The sequence below is a fragment of the Gossypium arboreum genome, chromosome 5 (assembly GCF_025698485.1).
Source record: "Gossypium arboreum isolate Shixiya-1 chromosome 5, ASM2569848v2, whole genome shotgun sequence".
Lineage (NCBI taxonomy): Eukaryota > Viridiplantae > Streptophyta > Magnoliopsida > Malvales > Malvaceae > Gossypium > Gossypium arboreum.
In genome coordinates, this window is record NC_069074.1 from 11,618,259 (window position 1) to 11,633,920 (window position 15,662).

The 15,662-nt window shown below is 31.3% G+C and overlaps 1 protein-coding gene across 1 annotated transcript; it reads right to left on the reverse strand.

The window, feature by feature from the left end:
* Window positions 1–9,271: 9,271 nt before the first annotated feature.
* On the reverse strand, window positions 9,272–12,412 carry LOC108453200 (subtilisin-like protease SBT1.5). The gene has a single exon (XM_017751166.2). The coding sequence runs from the start codon at window positions 12,029–12,031 to the stop codon at window positions 9,713–9,715; it is 2,319 nt and encodes a 772-aa protein (XP_017606655.1). The 5' UTR covers window positions 12,032–12,412; the 3' UTR covers window positions 9,272–9,712.
* Window positions 12,413–15,662: the final 3,250 nt, after the last annotated feature.

Sequence of the window (15,662 nt, forward strand, 5' to 3'; positions counted from 1 at the left end):
CAAACTGCTTTTTTAACAGATTTGATGAAAGTACCGTTAAAAAAGTTAACGGAATGATATGAAGTTTCATATGTGAAATATTTTTGATGAGATATAGTTTATCACTTAAATAACCCAATAAAATAATTACATATAAAAATAATAAAATAAATAAACCATACATGAAATAAAAAAATAACTCTTAATTTAAAGAAAATAAACATAATTATCTAAAAAAGTTTCAAAATGAATGCATGCATTTGTTTATCGAGAGGTTTTATAAAGATAATTAATAAACCAAATTGAAAATACTTGAATGTGTGCATTCTTTTGAATTTTTTTAGATAATTACGTTTATTTTCTTTAAATTAATAGTTATTTTTTTTATTTCATGTATAGTTTATTTATTTTATTATTTTCACATGTAATTGTTTTATTGAATTACTAAGTAATAGATTACATCTCATTAAAAATGTTTCACATATGAAATTTCACATCATCCCACTAACTTTTTTAACAGTATTTTCATAAAATCTGTTGAAAAAAGCATTTTGAAAAAAAATAATAAAGGTAGATAGTAAAAAAAAAGGCTCAAAAATACAATTAGGGTTATTTTGACAAAATATGTAAACGTTAGTGCCCAAATTAGTCATTAAGCCAAATTTTTTCTGTAAGATATTTTCCAAACTGATAAGGAGAGGTTCACTGTAACACCTCCATACCGACTCGAACGTTGGGTCAAAACACCGAAATGTTACATTCTCTGTTACATTCTTCACTTATCAAATATTTTCTTATAAACTTTCATAACTTTTCAATTTAGTCAATTTTTGTCATAAAAGTTCAATATTCACTAATTAATCATATTAAATAATTTTCTTTTTGTTACCCTTTGATCACATATTTATCTCAATATTTTGTTTCACATATCAAATTTCTATGTATTTCACTTCTTTTATTTCATCCACATATTTTCTCAAGTTTAACAATTTAGTCATTGTCATCATAGAAATTTCATATTTTTCCACGATTTCACTTTTACAATACTTCATGCATATTTCATTATCTCATAGCACATTCATTAAACTTTTATCATAATCTCCTTATTCACATATTAAATTGTTTCATACTTAAACTTTTGTACATTTTTCAATTTAGTCCCTATTGCCATGTAATTTAGTTTTCATCATATAAGCACTTTAATCAAATAATTCATTATAATATCTTATATCACATAACAAATTTTCATGCATATCACTTCTCTTGTTTCAATTTTAAATTTCACAAAGTTTACAATTTAATCGTTAACATCATGAAGATTCATTACTTACTATAATTTCACCTTACCATCACTTTGTAATCAATTCACTAATTCATTTAAACTCTTTATCATAAATCTCAAATGTATATTTGTTTTATTGAAAACAATTTTTATGAAATATTTTTAATAAATCGCCAAACAATAAAAATATTAACTTTTCTAGAAAAATAAATTATTTTCTAAAATTATTTTCCAAATCATTCTCAGTGAAACAAACTACTGTTGATTTATACTCTTTTCTCTTTGCTCGTTCTAATCTTTCACATACTTGGGGTAATACCAACAATCATATTTTTTTGCAAAAAATAATATATATATATATATATATGTGAATATCAAAAAAAAGTTTACTAATGGCTGATAGTTGAACATTGAATATTTAAAACGACAGTATGAATAAATAATGGATAAAGATTTATTTATTAGTGTTAAAGAAATTAGAAAATTATAATATCCATAAAAGCAGATGAAGGAAAATTTTGGTGAGATCTGCAAGTCAAAGGGGGGTTGTAGTTGCAAAAACATGACTTTTCCTTTATTTATTTGGATAAATCCTCTAGTCTTAAGGGGGCAGGTAAATTTCATATTTCAAAATTGCATGTCGGGCCGAGAAAAAAAGTAGTGGGAATGTGGTAATTATTTCTCTAGCCTTTTGAAAATTACAAAACAAAATCTGGGTTTCTACGTTTTTCACATCTAATCCTAAATATTTATATAGTTAACCACTTTCTAATCTAATGTTGTAGTATTTTAATTTTTTTATAAAACATGATTCTACAAATTGAAATGTAATTGGAGTGCATATGCACTTTTTCAATTAATTTATTTAATTTTAATTTCAATTCATATATTTTATTACTTATTGTATGACTAGTATTTAATTAATTACCACCGACAACATTTTTATCCCAATTGAAAGTATATTATATTATAAACATGATAATTTTAAGTTGGATCTCAAACAATTCTATACCCTCTTTCAATTATCGAAAAATTAGTTGTCTTCAGAAGCTTCTGATTTCAAAGGCTACTGTTTACACTCTACCTATAGAATTTTCGACACGATTTGCTCTAGCCAGATTTGACTTTATCAGTATTACATTTGAATTTATGATATAACTTTAATCATTTTCAACGTGATATAAATTTATAATGTATTTTTTCCTAGGAATTATAATGTATTTAACGAGAATGATGTCATAAATATCATGCAATACCTTTCATAGTATTTATAATCTATGGCTTTGTTTAATCTGATATATTGTTTTGGAAAGAATGAAGAGAAAAGTAAAATGGTAAGAATATATATTATTTTTATTGACAAGAAAAATTAAATTTAAAAATATTATATTTAAACTCTTTATCGAATTAGTGTGGCTCTTAATTAGTGACCGGCTCAATTATATATATTATATTTAAGTACTTTAATTTATTTATATCATTTTAACTAAACTATCAATTTAATTATGAAATTATAAAAATGTCTTGAACTTAACTATTTAAGACCCAAAGTCATGAACAAAAATCAGGTGCCACTCTCATACTCTATTTATGCGGACACGTGTTTAAACTTTTATTGTACATTTTATTATTTAACGTTTTTCTCATTTAACGTAAAAATACGTAGTCTCAAAGAATGAATCAGTAACTTCGTTGGTCAAAAGATCCAACGTCTTGCATATAATTTAAAAATGAAAATTTATTAATTTATTTTATGAATTGAATCATATAATTTAAGAAAATAATAATATATTTTTTATAAACAATGAAAGATAAACTGATAAAATTTTAACTTCAATATTAATAAAATATTATGATATATTAACAATTAATTCCGTTACAATCTTAATATCAACGTATTCAAATGGAAATAAAATGACTCTAATAAAATAATAATAAAAACATATGGGAATCCAAAACTTGAAAGAAAAGAAGAATCCACTTGTTGAAGGTTCAAGCTTTGGATAGTTGAAATTTATCTGTTCACTTACTTTTAACAATTACTGATTTTATATTATTTTAATTAAAATATATAGCTTTGAAATAGAGAAACAAAAAATTGGATCAATTTTTATAATCTATTATAAAAAATAATATGTTACATTTGTATTTAGATTTTGTAATTTTTATTTGTATACATATGTGATCAGATTTTTTGTATTATTTTAATAATTTATACTATTTATAAAGTCTTTTATCGAGTTGATGTCACCCATCAACTGAGTCCTAACTCAGTTCGAGAAATCATGTTAATGTCCTAACCTATAGCTGCCCAGATTACAAATGGTGTCCATCTCACATGGCTTGCTGGTTTCAAACTTCATTCTTCTACCCTGGAACCAACCTATGTTGCCCTCTATGGCAAAGCCACAAGGAATTGGCTTCCTAACAGTCAAAGGCATAATATGGCAAAGAAGATGATTGCCTTACTGAGGAAGGTGGGAGTTGGAATCCAATTCGATATTAGAGACTTGATCTTTACTCAGATATATCAACATGCTGAAAAGGTTTATAGTAAGCTTAGTCTCCCTTAACCATCTCTCATATTTCACATCATGTTTTTGCAAAATAACAAAATTGTTAAATCTACTAAGAAGTATGAGAAGTTACCTCCTAAGCTGAAGTTCTCACATAAGTGATTAGAAGCAAAAATGCTCCCCTAAACCTGGGGAATGTTGAAACGGAAGAAGCCCTTACTGAAAACATAATAGTGCTTGAAACCGTTGGCACAAATGTTGACACATTTTCTTGTTCCTCAAGCACATCAACTGTTATTGTTCAAAGGATCCTTAATTTGCTTTCTGATGAGATTGTTGCCAATAAGAGGTAGATGAAGGACCTCAATGCTCGCAACAACAAACTATTGGCCATGAAGCTAGATATTTTAGCCAGGTAGTTTCAGTGATCCTTTTGCAATAATTGAACAAAAAGGGAGGAGTAATATGGTGTTCGTATGGTGATGATGGTTGTGGTGGTGGTATGATGGTTTTTTGGGCAACAATAACCACAAACTTAGGGTTTCAATTCTCGTTAATTTGGTATGATGATTCTTCTTTTGTTTGTTCAAATGTTCACTCAATCTAATAATCTTGTACCCTTACATGTTTTGGATCACATTAACAAGTTTGTACTTAATGCATATTTTAATGAAAATTGTTTTTACTAAGGGAGAGTTACTTTGAGGGAAAATATGTGATTGTGATGCTCTATTTTCCTTGTATATGTTTTGTTCAAAAATTACCAAAAGTGAAGATTGTTCGACACATTTAAAGGTAAGGTTAATTTTGAGGCTGTTTTTTTTTTAGAAAAAAAAAGTATTGAACTATATGTTGTGCAGTTATTTGGACAAATCAGAACCCCTAACATGAAGACCAATTGAGTTGAAATTGAAGACTTGAAAATTGATTTCTTGCGGATTAAATTAGGTTACTTGCTGAATTAGTAAAATCACTTTTTATAGTTGAAAACATTGGATCACATCAACACTCTTATGAAAATATAATATTATGCTAATTTTTAACTTTACTTTATAGAAATTGATTAGATTATTACACTTATGTAAGCAAAACTTAAGTTTTGTTTAGGTTGATGTGAATATAGAGAGTAACCAAGAGACCTAAAATTTGAGAGAGCACAAATTTATTCAAGCTAAGAATGTGTATGTGCGTATTGTTCTTGTAAGCAAGCTCTTGAGTTGCAAAACTAAGCTTTCGAGGGAGAAGCTTAGTGGGAGAGTGGTCTAGTCTTTATACAATTGTGAAGTCGCTAAGTTGGACAGGGTTAAGACTTAAATAATTGGTTATATTAAGAGAAAAATAATGAATCATTATTCTGGATAAGGCCCCATAAACGTAAACTAATATCAAACTGCATAAAGAATCTCAATGTTTATCTTTATCTTTTACACACTTTTAATTTCGGGATTGAAACTGTGGTTACGGTTTCAAGAATTATTTTAGCCACAATTTCTATTTTGCAAAGAAAGCACCCCTCATTTCTATATCAACCAATTAAATTCAATAAAAAAAATAAAAAACAAAAACTTTTCATCATACCACGATCGTAATTCAATATTTGGTATAACCAAATCCTATAATATATTATCCGTAATCAGCATCTTTATTTTTCTTATCCTTATTGCTAATTGATATTATTTTCTCAACAAAACAATATTTTCCTTCTTGGTGTCGAAAGAAAGGGTTCAGCCACTGAACACAAGTTGTTTCAATTCTTTATTATTAATTAACAGACTAGTCATAATTAGGAGTGACCTTTCAAAAGGCTTAATAGCCATGAAGTCTTCCTCTTCGTTTATCTACCACGGGTAGATTAATTACTTTAATGGTAAAAAAAAAAGATTATCCTTTCAAGTAACTTAATCCAATTAACAACCTTAATTAAAAAGTTGAAAGGAATAGTTTGAGCAAAGCTTGTTACCTAATGCTTCACTTTAACAAAAGAAGTATTGTTAATATTGGTTAAAGAAAAGTACATAACCAACACGTTACATCCAGCGGACCCATATTTTATTCTTGATTAATGATACAATGAATTAAAATCCAAGTTGCAGCAAAGCAAAGCTTTGGTGATGAAAATTAATAATAGGTTGGAGGAGAGCATTGAAATTGAAGCTAAGACTCGCCAATTAGAGTCGAGTGATGACCATTCGACAGCTAAAGAAATGACGCCACCGAGCCCTGCGAGAGCAAGTGGGCAATAAACTTCATCAATTTGTTTTTTAGTGTTTAAGGTAGGACCAGAACAGGGTGGGTATCGCTTTTGGAGCTGTCTCTTCGCCGACGACATGAGAGATACTGGAGAAATTTATTATTCCCTTTGATCTTATCTAACATCTGGATGGATAAGACTGCCGAGTCTTCTTCACATGTCAAACTACGGCTTTTAGTTTATTTCTTCAAGTTTTCGTCCCGTTGTTGCTTCCATAAATATGAATTTTATTAAATGAGTGCACTCTAAATATTTTTAAGCTTTTGATTCAGTTTAGTATCAACGAATTAACCAGAGCTGAAAACTATTTTTCTATAAATTATTAATTATAGAGTATTTGTGTTATTTAATGTATCCATTTTTCTTAATAAAAATTTTAAATAGTTTCAAAGACAACTTTTAAAACTAATATTCATTTAAATTTAAAATTATATATATTTTTTACAATTTTTTTGGACAACATAATTTAATTTTAAATAAATTAATATAGATAATCATTCAACTATTAAAACTTTTATTTTAGACACCTAAAATAAATATTTACAATTTAAGCACCCACGTTACATAGTTTAATTATTTTAGTCACTTCCATTAAAATCACAAATAACAAGTTGACGTAACTATTAAAGAAAATCAATATAATAATAAATATAGCTCTACACTTTTACATATTACATTAATTTAGTCGTAATTTTAAAAATTAACTCTCAAAATGTACAAATATTCTCAATCTAATCTTAATTCTAAAACTAATATATATATATATATATAAATAAATAAATATTAATATTAAATAATAATAAAAAACTTGCCATGCGTCACTAAATATATACCCGCTTGACTGATTATTTTAGAATCCTAAAATAAAATTTATAATTTAAGCACCCACATTATATAGTTTAATTATTTTGATCAGTTCTATTAAAATCACAAATGATAAGTTGATGTGACTATAAAAGAAAATCAATATAATAATAAATTTAAATTTAACTCTCAACTTTTACATATTATATCAATTTAATCATAATTTTAAAAATTAACTCTCAAAATTTATAAATATTCTCAATTTAATCTTAATTCTAAAACTTCAAAAATATATATAAATAAATAAATATTAATATTAAATAAGAAAAACTTGCCATGAATATGTACCCGCTTGACTGATTAATCCAAGCTCTAGAATTTGCATTCAACTTTGTTTTCTTTAAACTCTTTGACGGTAATTGGGCAAAAGGATCGGCAATCAGCAATACTTGTAATTTTTTAAGGCGGCTTTGCAACATCAAAATGTTGATATATACGAGGAAAATATCTACTTAAACAGACAAAAATGCATGGTATGATGGAACTTTCGTTGCTGTTTTCAAAGCGATTTCCCCAAGTCCAATTGATGAGAAGAGGAAAACTACCATTCCAAGTCTTTTCACTGATGTTTATTTGATGAATTTATATTTAAATAAACATTAAAGATAGAAGGCTTAAATCATAAATTAGAATTTAAATTATATTTTTCTCTTTTTTGGGTTAAAATTATAGTATTTATTGTCATTAGCGATATCTAAATTTTTTATCACAAGTAGAACTTAACCTATTTTTTTAATTTAATACCTGTATTAGTTTAATTGTAGTTAAATCGTTAAATTTATTTTAAAAATGTCTTAACTCTCAAATTAGTACCTAGATTATATTTTTCCTAAATTGCTACCTATATATTTTTTTATTTTGTTATGAGTGGTATTTCAATTATTTTGGTACTTCAATTATTCTTCCATTATTCATTTTTCATCAAAATATTATATTCGTTGAGAAAAATTCTTGCCCGATTGATTGACTTGCGAATTAGTGTAGACTAATTGAACCAAACTGAAAAAAAACAATTGAACCGGTTTTTCTATTTTTTAAATATATATTTTTATTTTTTATGAATTTTTCATATAATTTATTTGATTAAACCGAGTGAACTGATCAAGTTGAGAACTAGTGGCTTGACTGGTTTGACAATCGGTCTAGTTTTGAAGAAAGAAAAAGAAGAATATATCTAAGAGAAAATAATATTTTTTGTCTTGTTTGCTACATGCCAATTTTTATTTGGTTATTTAAAATTAAAAAGGTCTTATCGGTTTAACAACCGATTTAATTAATAAAAGTATCAATTTGAAAAAAAAAATTTAGATACCAAAAAGAAAAAAATGTATAATTTAAATATCAATTTGTGAATTAATCATTTTAAAAAGAATAGATTTAATTAACTGATTAACGAAAACACCGACTTAAGAAAAAAAGTAATCTAAGTATCATTTGAAAAAAAAAAAAGATATGAAGATTAGAAAAATAGCCAATCGCTTGGATTTGGCCCAATTTAGATATAAAGTGATGTGGTGGATTCAATTATTTACGTTCCAAGAGGCATTAATTCATTGGGATATTGGAGCAATGTAGGCTCTGCATGGGCTTGGTTTTACATTAAGCAGCCTTCTTTATAACTATAATGCTAAGTCTGGTCCAAAATCTTCCCCATCCATTGTTAACATCACGATTACAGATTATGATTTATATAAAATTTAAATTTCTAAATTAACGGATGTGAGTGTGGACCTTGTTTTGTACGTGTTGACTGTTCCGGTCATGGTCATACCCCCACCATCTAAGGTCACCGGTTTCCATTTCGATAGGTCTCACCATTCATTAGTGTATTTGAGTTGCATCCGTATAATCTTTTCATTTTAATGGTATATAGAATTATGATGTTTCTAAACGCCCGATTGCGTTAAAAACATCCTCTTAACTATGTGGGCTTTTAGAAAGGCAGCCTAATAGATCGTGCTGCCAATTTAACACCATGGATTTTGACAAACTCAACATACACCTTGTTACTTTGTTTAAAGAAGAAGAAGAAGAAGAAACACTCCTGCTCAAGTAATTGGTTTTGATCTTCCTATATTTGGAAAATACACTTGCTTGTTTCCACATTTTTGGTTTGCTCCATGCGTGCTACTAATGCATAACATTTAAAACAGAAAATTTCCCAAATAGTTCATCTGCAATGCTTTCTAATTTCAATTGATAATGATTGAAATATGATGAGCAGCTAAAGGCGGTGTCAGTTTGAGAAGGATGTTTCATTTTTGCTCGTCATCTTCTTTGGTTTCAAATTACACCCACACCAATACCTGCAGACAAACCTATATGCTCAAAACCACCCACATGATTTTTGTCTTAACCATGGTCATTGTTATGATGGCCTTTCTGTAGAGCGGTTAAAATTTACATGCATTATATTACTTTTGACCGGCAATAGTACATGACAATTACCTACCTAGACACACCTTCCCCACTTCCCACGTGCATTCACCAACGTAAGCAATACACAAATTTACATCAAAATAAAAAACTGAATTGAGTCCCAAAAATGAAAAAAGAGGGAAACTTTTTTCATTCATTATCCTCGGCATCTTCTCAAGACACGATTTCTACAAAACATTCTTTCTTCTGGATCTACAATAAAGATATATATATATATATATTAGACCTGCACCGTCCAGTAGACTCTGCAGATTATAACTTCTCCTTTGCATTACAAGCAAGCACCACCCGTTTTGTGATAAGGAAAACGACAGCACAGTCTCATTACATATTTATATAGAGAGAGTTCTATAGAAGGAAAACGGCAGCACAATCTCATTACTATAGAGGTTGCTGCGTTGTCACGACTATGGGACTAGTGACATTGTGCTTCCCATCAGACCACACAATTGAACCACTTTTCATGTTAGTGCTTCCAGGAGCGAGCTTCACTGCCATGGCCTCCACTCTTACAAGGAAATTTAATTTCTGGCCTACCCTCCTAAAAACAAGTTGCTTTGGTTCTACCGTCACCAGTGTGCCACTAGGTGGCCTGACTGTAACTTTGTACACTGAATTTGGGTCCCCAACATTAGTCACTTGCCTAATGAAATGTGTCGACATCGTGTGCTTGCCATATTGTTGGAAAACAGCAGAAAATGATGGGTAATTAAGATTCCCAACATGGCCAGCCCTTTTTGCCCCACTGCAATCTGCATTCCTCCTGGTGATCACTTGAATGTTGTTAATCGTATAGTTTGAATTGCACAAGAAGTCCACGTAATCCATCGGAGTTATATCGTAAACCAGACCGGGATTCATAGCCTTTGTGGGGTGAACATGACCTGATCCAAAATCCAAAACTGTTGAAGTATTCCCGTTGGATTCATCAACCATAGTTTCCCCACGGTTATCAACTGTGTAAGCAGTGGTCATGAGGGCAGACTTAATGGCTGCAGGGCTCCAATCAGGATGAGCTGCCTTCAACAAAGCAGCCAATCCTGAAACATGAGGGCAAGCCATTGAAGTGCCTGAAAGAATATTAAACTCTGTCCTTCGGTTATCAGATGGAATCCCAGCAGGACCAACTTTATCAGGCCAGGCAGCAAGGATGTTCAATCCAGGAGCAATCACATCAGGCTTTAAAATTTCTGGGGTCTCGGGATTAGGCCCTCGAGCTGAAAATGAGGCCACAACCGGAGCTGGCCTCACCCCTAACCGAGTCCCTTTAAAGAGAATAGTGGCAGTGGCTGATGATTTGGACTTCGATGCGGAATCAATGTATTGCCTAATCTCATCTGCATTTGATGCACCAACAGCAGTAGCTGGCAACACATGGCAATCGACAACTAGGCCTTCACCGTCGAAAACCCCATTAGCCAAAATCATTCCAATCCCTCCAGCTTTCTTTACAACTTCCCCTTTAGCAGCCCTGGAATTAATCCCTCTATCACACAAAACGATTTTGCCTTTCACGAAGTCGGGATCCAAAGAACCTTCCAAACACAAAGAAGAAGAATACCCATCACCACCACCGGATCCGGCATAAACCAACGGGTACATCCGACCCGGAGACAAGCCCCGCCCATTGTACACCCCCGCTCCAGTCACCACTTTCCCATTTCCAAGCTTAACATCAGCAGGAAAATCCCGATCAATCGTCCCAGCACCAACGGTAGCCACCCATGGAGCCACATTGGTAACAGTCAGTCCACCAGGACCTCCATTGCCAGCAGAGGCCGACACAAAAATCCCTTTCTCAGCAGCACCGTAAGCACCAATCGCAATGGCGTCAAGATAATAAGGCACCACAGCACCACCAACACTCAACGAAATCACATCAACGCCATCAGCCACGGCGGAATCAAAGGCGGCGAGAATATCAGAGTCATAACAACCAGCATTCCAGCATACTTTGTAAGCTGCAAGCCTTGCCTTAGGTGCCATCCCTGCAGCCACTCCTTTAGCATAACCTAATGTAGAAGCTGGAAACACATACCTTCCAGCGGCAATGGAAGCAGTGTGGGTCCCGTGGCCGTCCGAGTCTCGTGGGGAACGAAACTCCGAGGTCTCATTCATTTTGCCGTTACTTGCTTCATAACCACTGCAAAAATACCTTGCTCCAATAAGCTTTTTATTACAAGAATTGGAGCCGAAATCATTTGTCGTAACACATTGGCCTTTCCATTTAGAAGGAATAGGACCCAAGTTACGGTCGTTGAAGCTTTGACGCTCGGGCCAAATACCCGTGTCGATGACTCCGATAACAAGATCCGACCCAAAGTCGGATTCTTTCAAAAGGCCAGCACTGTCGGTGGTTTTGAGACCTAAGAAGAGAGGAGAACGCGTGGTTTGCAAGTGCCGGACTTGTTCGGGTATGACGGCGATGACATGGGGAAGCGTTTGAAGCTTGAGGGCTTCAGTCGGCGAAAGCTTAGCCGAGAAACCGTGGAAAACGCTGTCGTAGACGTGAAGAAGTTGGGTAGGAGTTGATGGGGAGAGAACAGAGGAAAGTGAAGATTCATACCAGTGCTTGTGAGTGGTGAAAACGGAAGGCTTGGCTTCGTTTTGGACTCTAACGATGAAGGTTTTCTGATCCACTCTGGAAGCTGAAGAAGCTAAAGAGAGAAGCGAAAGGAAAAAGAAAAGAAAGAACCCCATTTGGTGGGCGAAAGGTTGGAGCTTTGAGACCGTCCGTTAATGGAGAAGTGGGGAGAGTGAGGGAGGACCAAAAACTTACATAAAAAGGAGAGAGATTTGAACTGTGTGGCCGTTACTATACAGAATCCAGTAGGGCAAGCAGTGAAACAGTAATGGCGGTGGGGTTTGGCTTTGCTGTGCTGTGCTGCTATGGTTGTTTTGTCGGTAAACTTTGACATTCCAATGTCCCTACTACAAAAACAATGACAAATCTTCGTAATGCCATAAACGTTTTGAGATAAATCCAACAAAATTTCATTGATTTCTTGCCAAGAAAAATCATTATTTTCTATCACTATAATTTATTCAAATTCTTATTAAATAAGTCTTATTGGTTGTCATTTTTCGAAAAAGAAAATAAAAATGCAATTAATAAATAATGTTGCATTGTATTAAGAAATGACCCGCATTTTACATGTCATCATGTACTATGTTTACGTGACTTCACAGTCCCCTTATATTTCACCTACGTTGCTTGCTTGCTATTAATTAATAAATGATAAATTTTATTTAGTAACGATAACAGAAGTTTGGTCCGTGACACTGGTAGGTAAACTAATATTAATATATAATCTTAATTAATAAAATTTCATTTTCTTTTTTCTCTTTTTGCTTCTTCACTTCTGTTTTTTCCAACAGCTGTTAGTCTTACTCCTCTTTTTCTTCCACCAATTCTCTCTTTTTTTTCTTTTTCATTCATTTCACATTATTTTTTTCTTTTTACTTTACCCATTTATTTTATGAGTATATTTATTACCTTCACAATTTATGATGTATAAATGATGATGTCTGTCATTATTAAAATTCTATTAATCTTTGACAATTTCTCTTAGAAAGCTCTCTGCTCTGTTTAGTAATATGCTTTTATTTTAATAATATTTTAGAATAATAAATAATTTTATTAGTAACTTTAAACTCATATTTTCTTAAATTTTATTTTTTTATTATTTAATAAGTATTTATTTTAAAATTTTTATCTGTTCATATAGCACATTTCTTAATTTTGCTTAGGCATGTACTCTTATTTTTACAAATAATTTTAGAGATAGTTTTGTCATTATCTTTTCCAATTTAATAGATTCTCTGCTCTTTTATTGTTTTTTCCCATCATCTTGAACCATTCAAGTTAATTTTTTATCATATTAAGATTTGTAATCACTCTAAATATATCATATTTGAGTTGTGATAAAATTAATAGAACTAATTATAATACTCATTAGAAGTATTTGTTGTATTAATAGAACTTATCTTTTATCACTTAAGACAAAAATTTATTATTTTCTTCTACTAAATTGTAGAATAGGAATAAATTAATGAATTTTTTTATTTTATTAATTAACCTCACACTTTCCAATAACTAATCAAATTGTTTTTATATAATAGCTTAAAGTTTTTTGTTTTTGTTTTCATCTTTAAAAGCTGATAGACATACGTGGGGAGATTAGGTTACGCCTTGTTCATGCTACAGCCTGATACAGCAAATGTATTTAAATCTACTTTAACAAATCTGCACTTTTAAGATATTGATGTATACGATAAAAGTGGATGAAATGAATCAAAATTTAGAATAATGAAAATAAAAAAGAAAGCCAAGTGAGTGGATCTGGAATCATTTCTTTTATGCCTTTAATCAAAGGTCAGTGACAGTGTGAGATCATAATGAAAAATACAAAAATAATGAAACCAAAACTTTTTTGTTGCGTTATGAATTAAAATCTATGGATAGTTGAGGGAGTGGTAAAATGTGGGGGTTGAAATGCACATTCTGTGAGGCACAGCACAGCACAGCACAGCACAGCCAAGGCATTGGGTGGGGACTCATCTGACTTTCTTCAGTGCACAAGACAAAGTTTCCATTATTTCAATATTTCTGCTTTCAATTCCAACCATATAATATAATCACCACTTTTTCTATTTTTATATGCCCTTTTTCTTTCCCATCTACAGTCATAATGAAAAAAGTAAAAAAGATAAGAACGATGCAAAAATTAACAAAGTGGCATTCCACGTGTTCACTTCCTCTATATAACACCTTAAGTTTAGTCTTTTAATAAAGGTTTAATTACTAAGGATGGAGGTGTTTACCCAGTCCATGAGCTGAGTAGTGTTATTGATTTTGGATAAAGCATGTCGGCTACGTGCATCTTAATTGCCATTAACAAGGGATAAATGAGAGACATTGAGGCCCCAATGGAATGCTAAAAACAATTTGAAACAAAGGTTGAGAGAAGTGGGGTTTGGTAAACATCACATGCAAATGCAATTATTATTATTAAACTTCAACATATTAGTATAAAAAAGGGAGACGAATGTGGGTTATGGGCCTCAAGTCAAAAAGGGGTTTTGTTATGAATCTAAATTAAAGCAACCTAAAAGCATTTCATAAGCTTATGATTAAGACAAATCTTGCTTTTAAATTTATATTATTTGCATGGTCATGGTCTTATCCCTAGAGCTATTCCTTTTGAAATGACAAGTGTTATTTTAGAGTGTCTGAACATTGAAGGGACAAAAGCTGTCTGTATATAGTAATCTTTCCTTCAATTATTGTCGCCTATTCCTCACTATTAGCGGAATAACATATTATATATACTACTAAAGGGAAGGATTCATTTATAATTCACCATTTTCCATCTTAATTAACAACTAAAAAGGTCAAATGTTCCATATTTCAATGGCATCAGGGAGATGGAATTCCTTAATCTAACATTTAAATTCCACAATTAGTTATAATTTTGATTTTTTTATTATAAAAAGACAGAAGCATGCAATAGATAGTAATAAATATCACTCTATTACATAGGTAGACTAAAAAACATATTTTTTTTATCAATTGTGAAAGAGGTTGATCCATACATAGACTCTGATAATGGATGTTGTCTTTATTATATCACAACCCTTATTTGTTGACTAAGTCGGCAAACATCCAAGCTAATCGGCTTTAACTTCCAATGTACCTTGACACTTGCCCAATAAACCCTCCTTCATCGATTGTGAAAATCATAACAAACACATCAATCAACGTTAAGTTTTCTAAGAAAAAGATCGACAAACAATTACATGATCCTTGAAATCTCTAAGAGCAATTATTATATATCCCTACCGTAGCACCATCTTATTCTTGCCAACTAAACAAATATCACTACTACTCATTCCTGACCAACCTATACTGGAGTTGCTATGACTAGAGCATCCTTTTATAACCAAACTACCTTCCTTTTTCTACTACTTCTATTTTGAAATACCTCTATAGGTGTAGTAGACAATTTCTGAACCTCATTCCTTGTTTATAAAGATCAAGTTTCGCAACTTTAAATATCACCTCATTCCTGATTTCCATATCAACCACATAGTCTTCGCACCAATACTAAATATACAAGTTGCATCATCTACCCCTTTCCATAATATCCAATTCTTTACATTGCCTACGTTTATACTTCTCATTCTAATGTCTAAACCCAGTCCAAACTATACAGCGCGTGCGAACAAACCTTTAATGAATAAGTGATTCACATCCTCATCCTTCTGCTTACATAGTTGACAAATAAGTTTTACATTTTGTAAGAAGTGCTAAAGAAAAATCACAATTTCA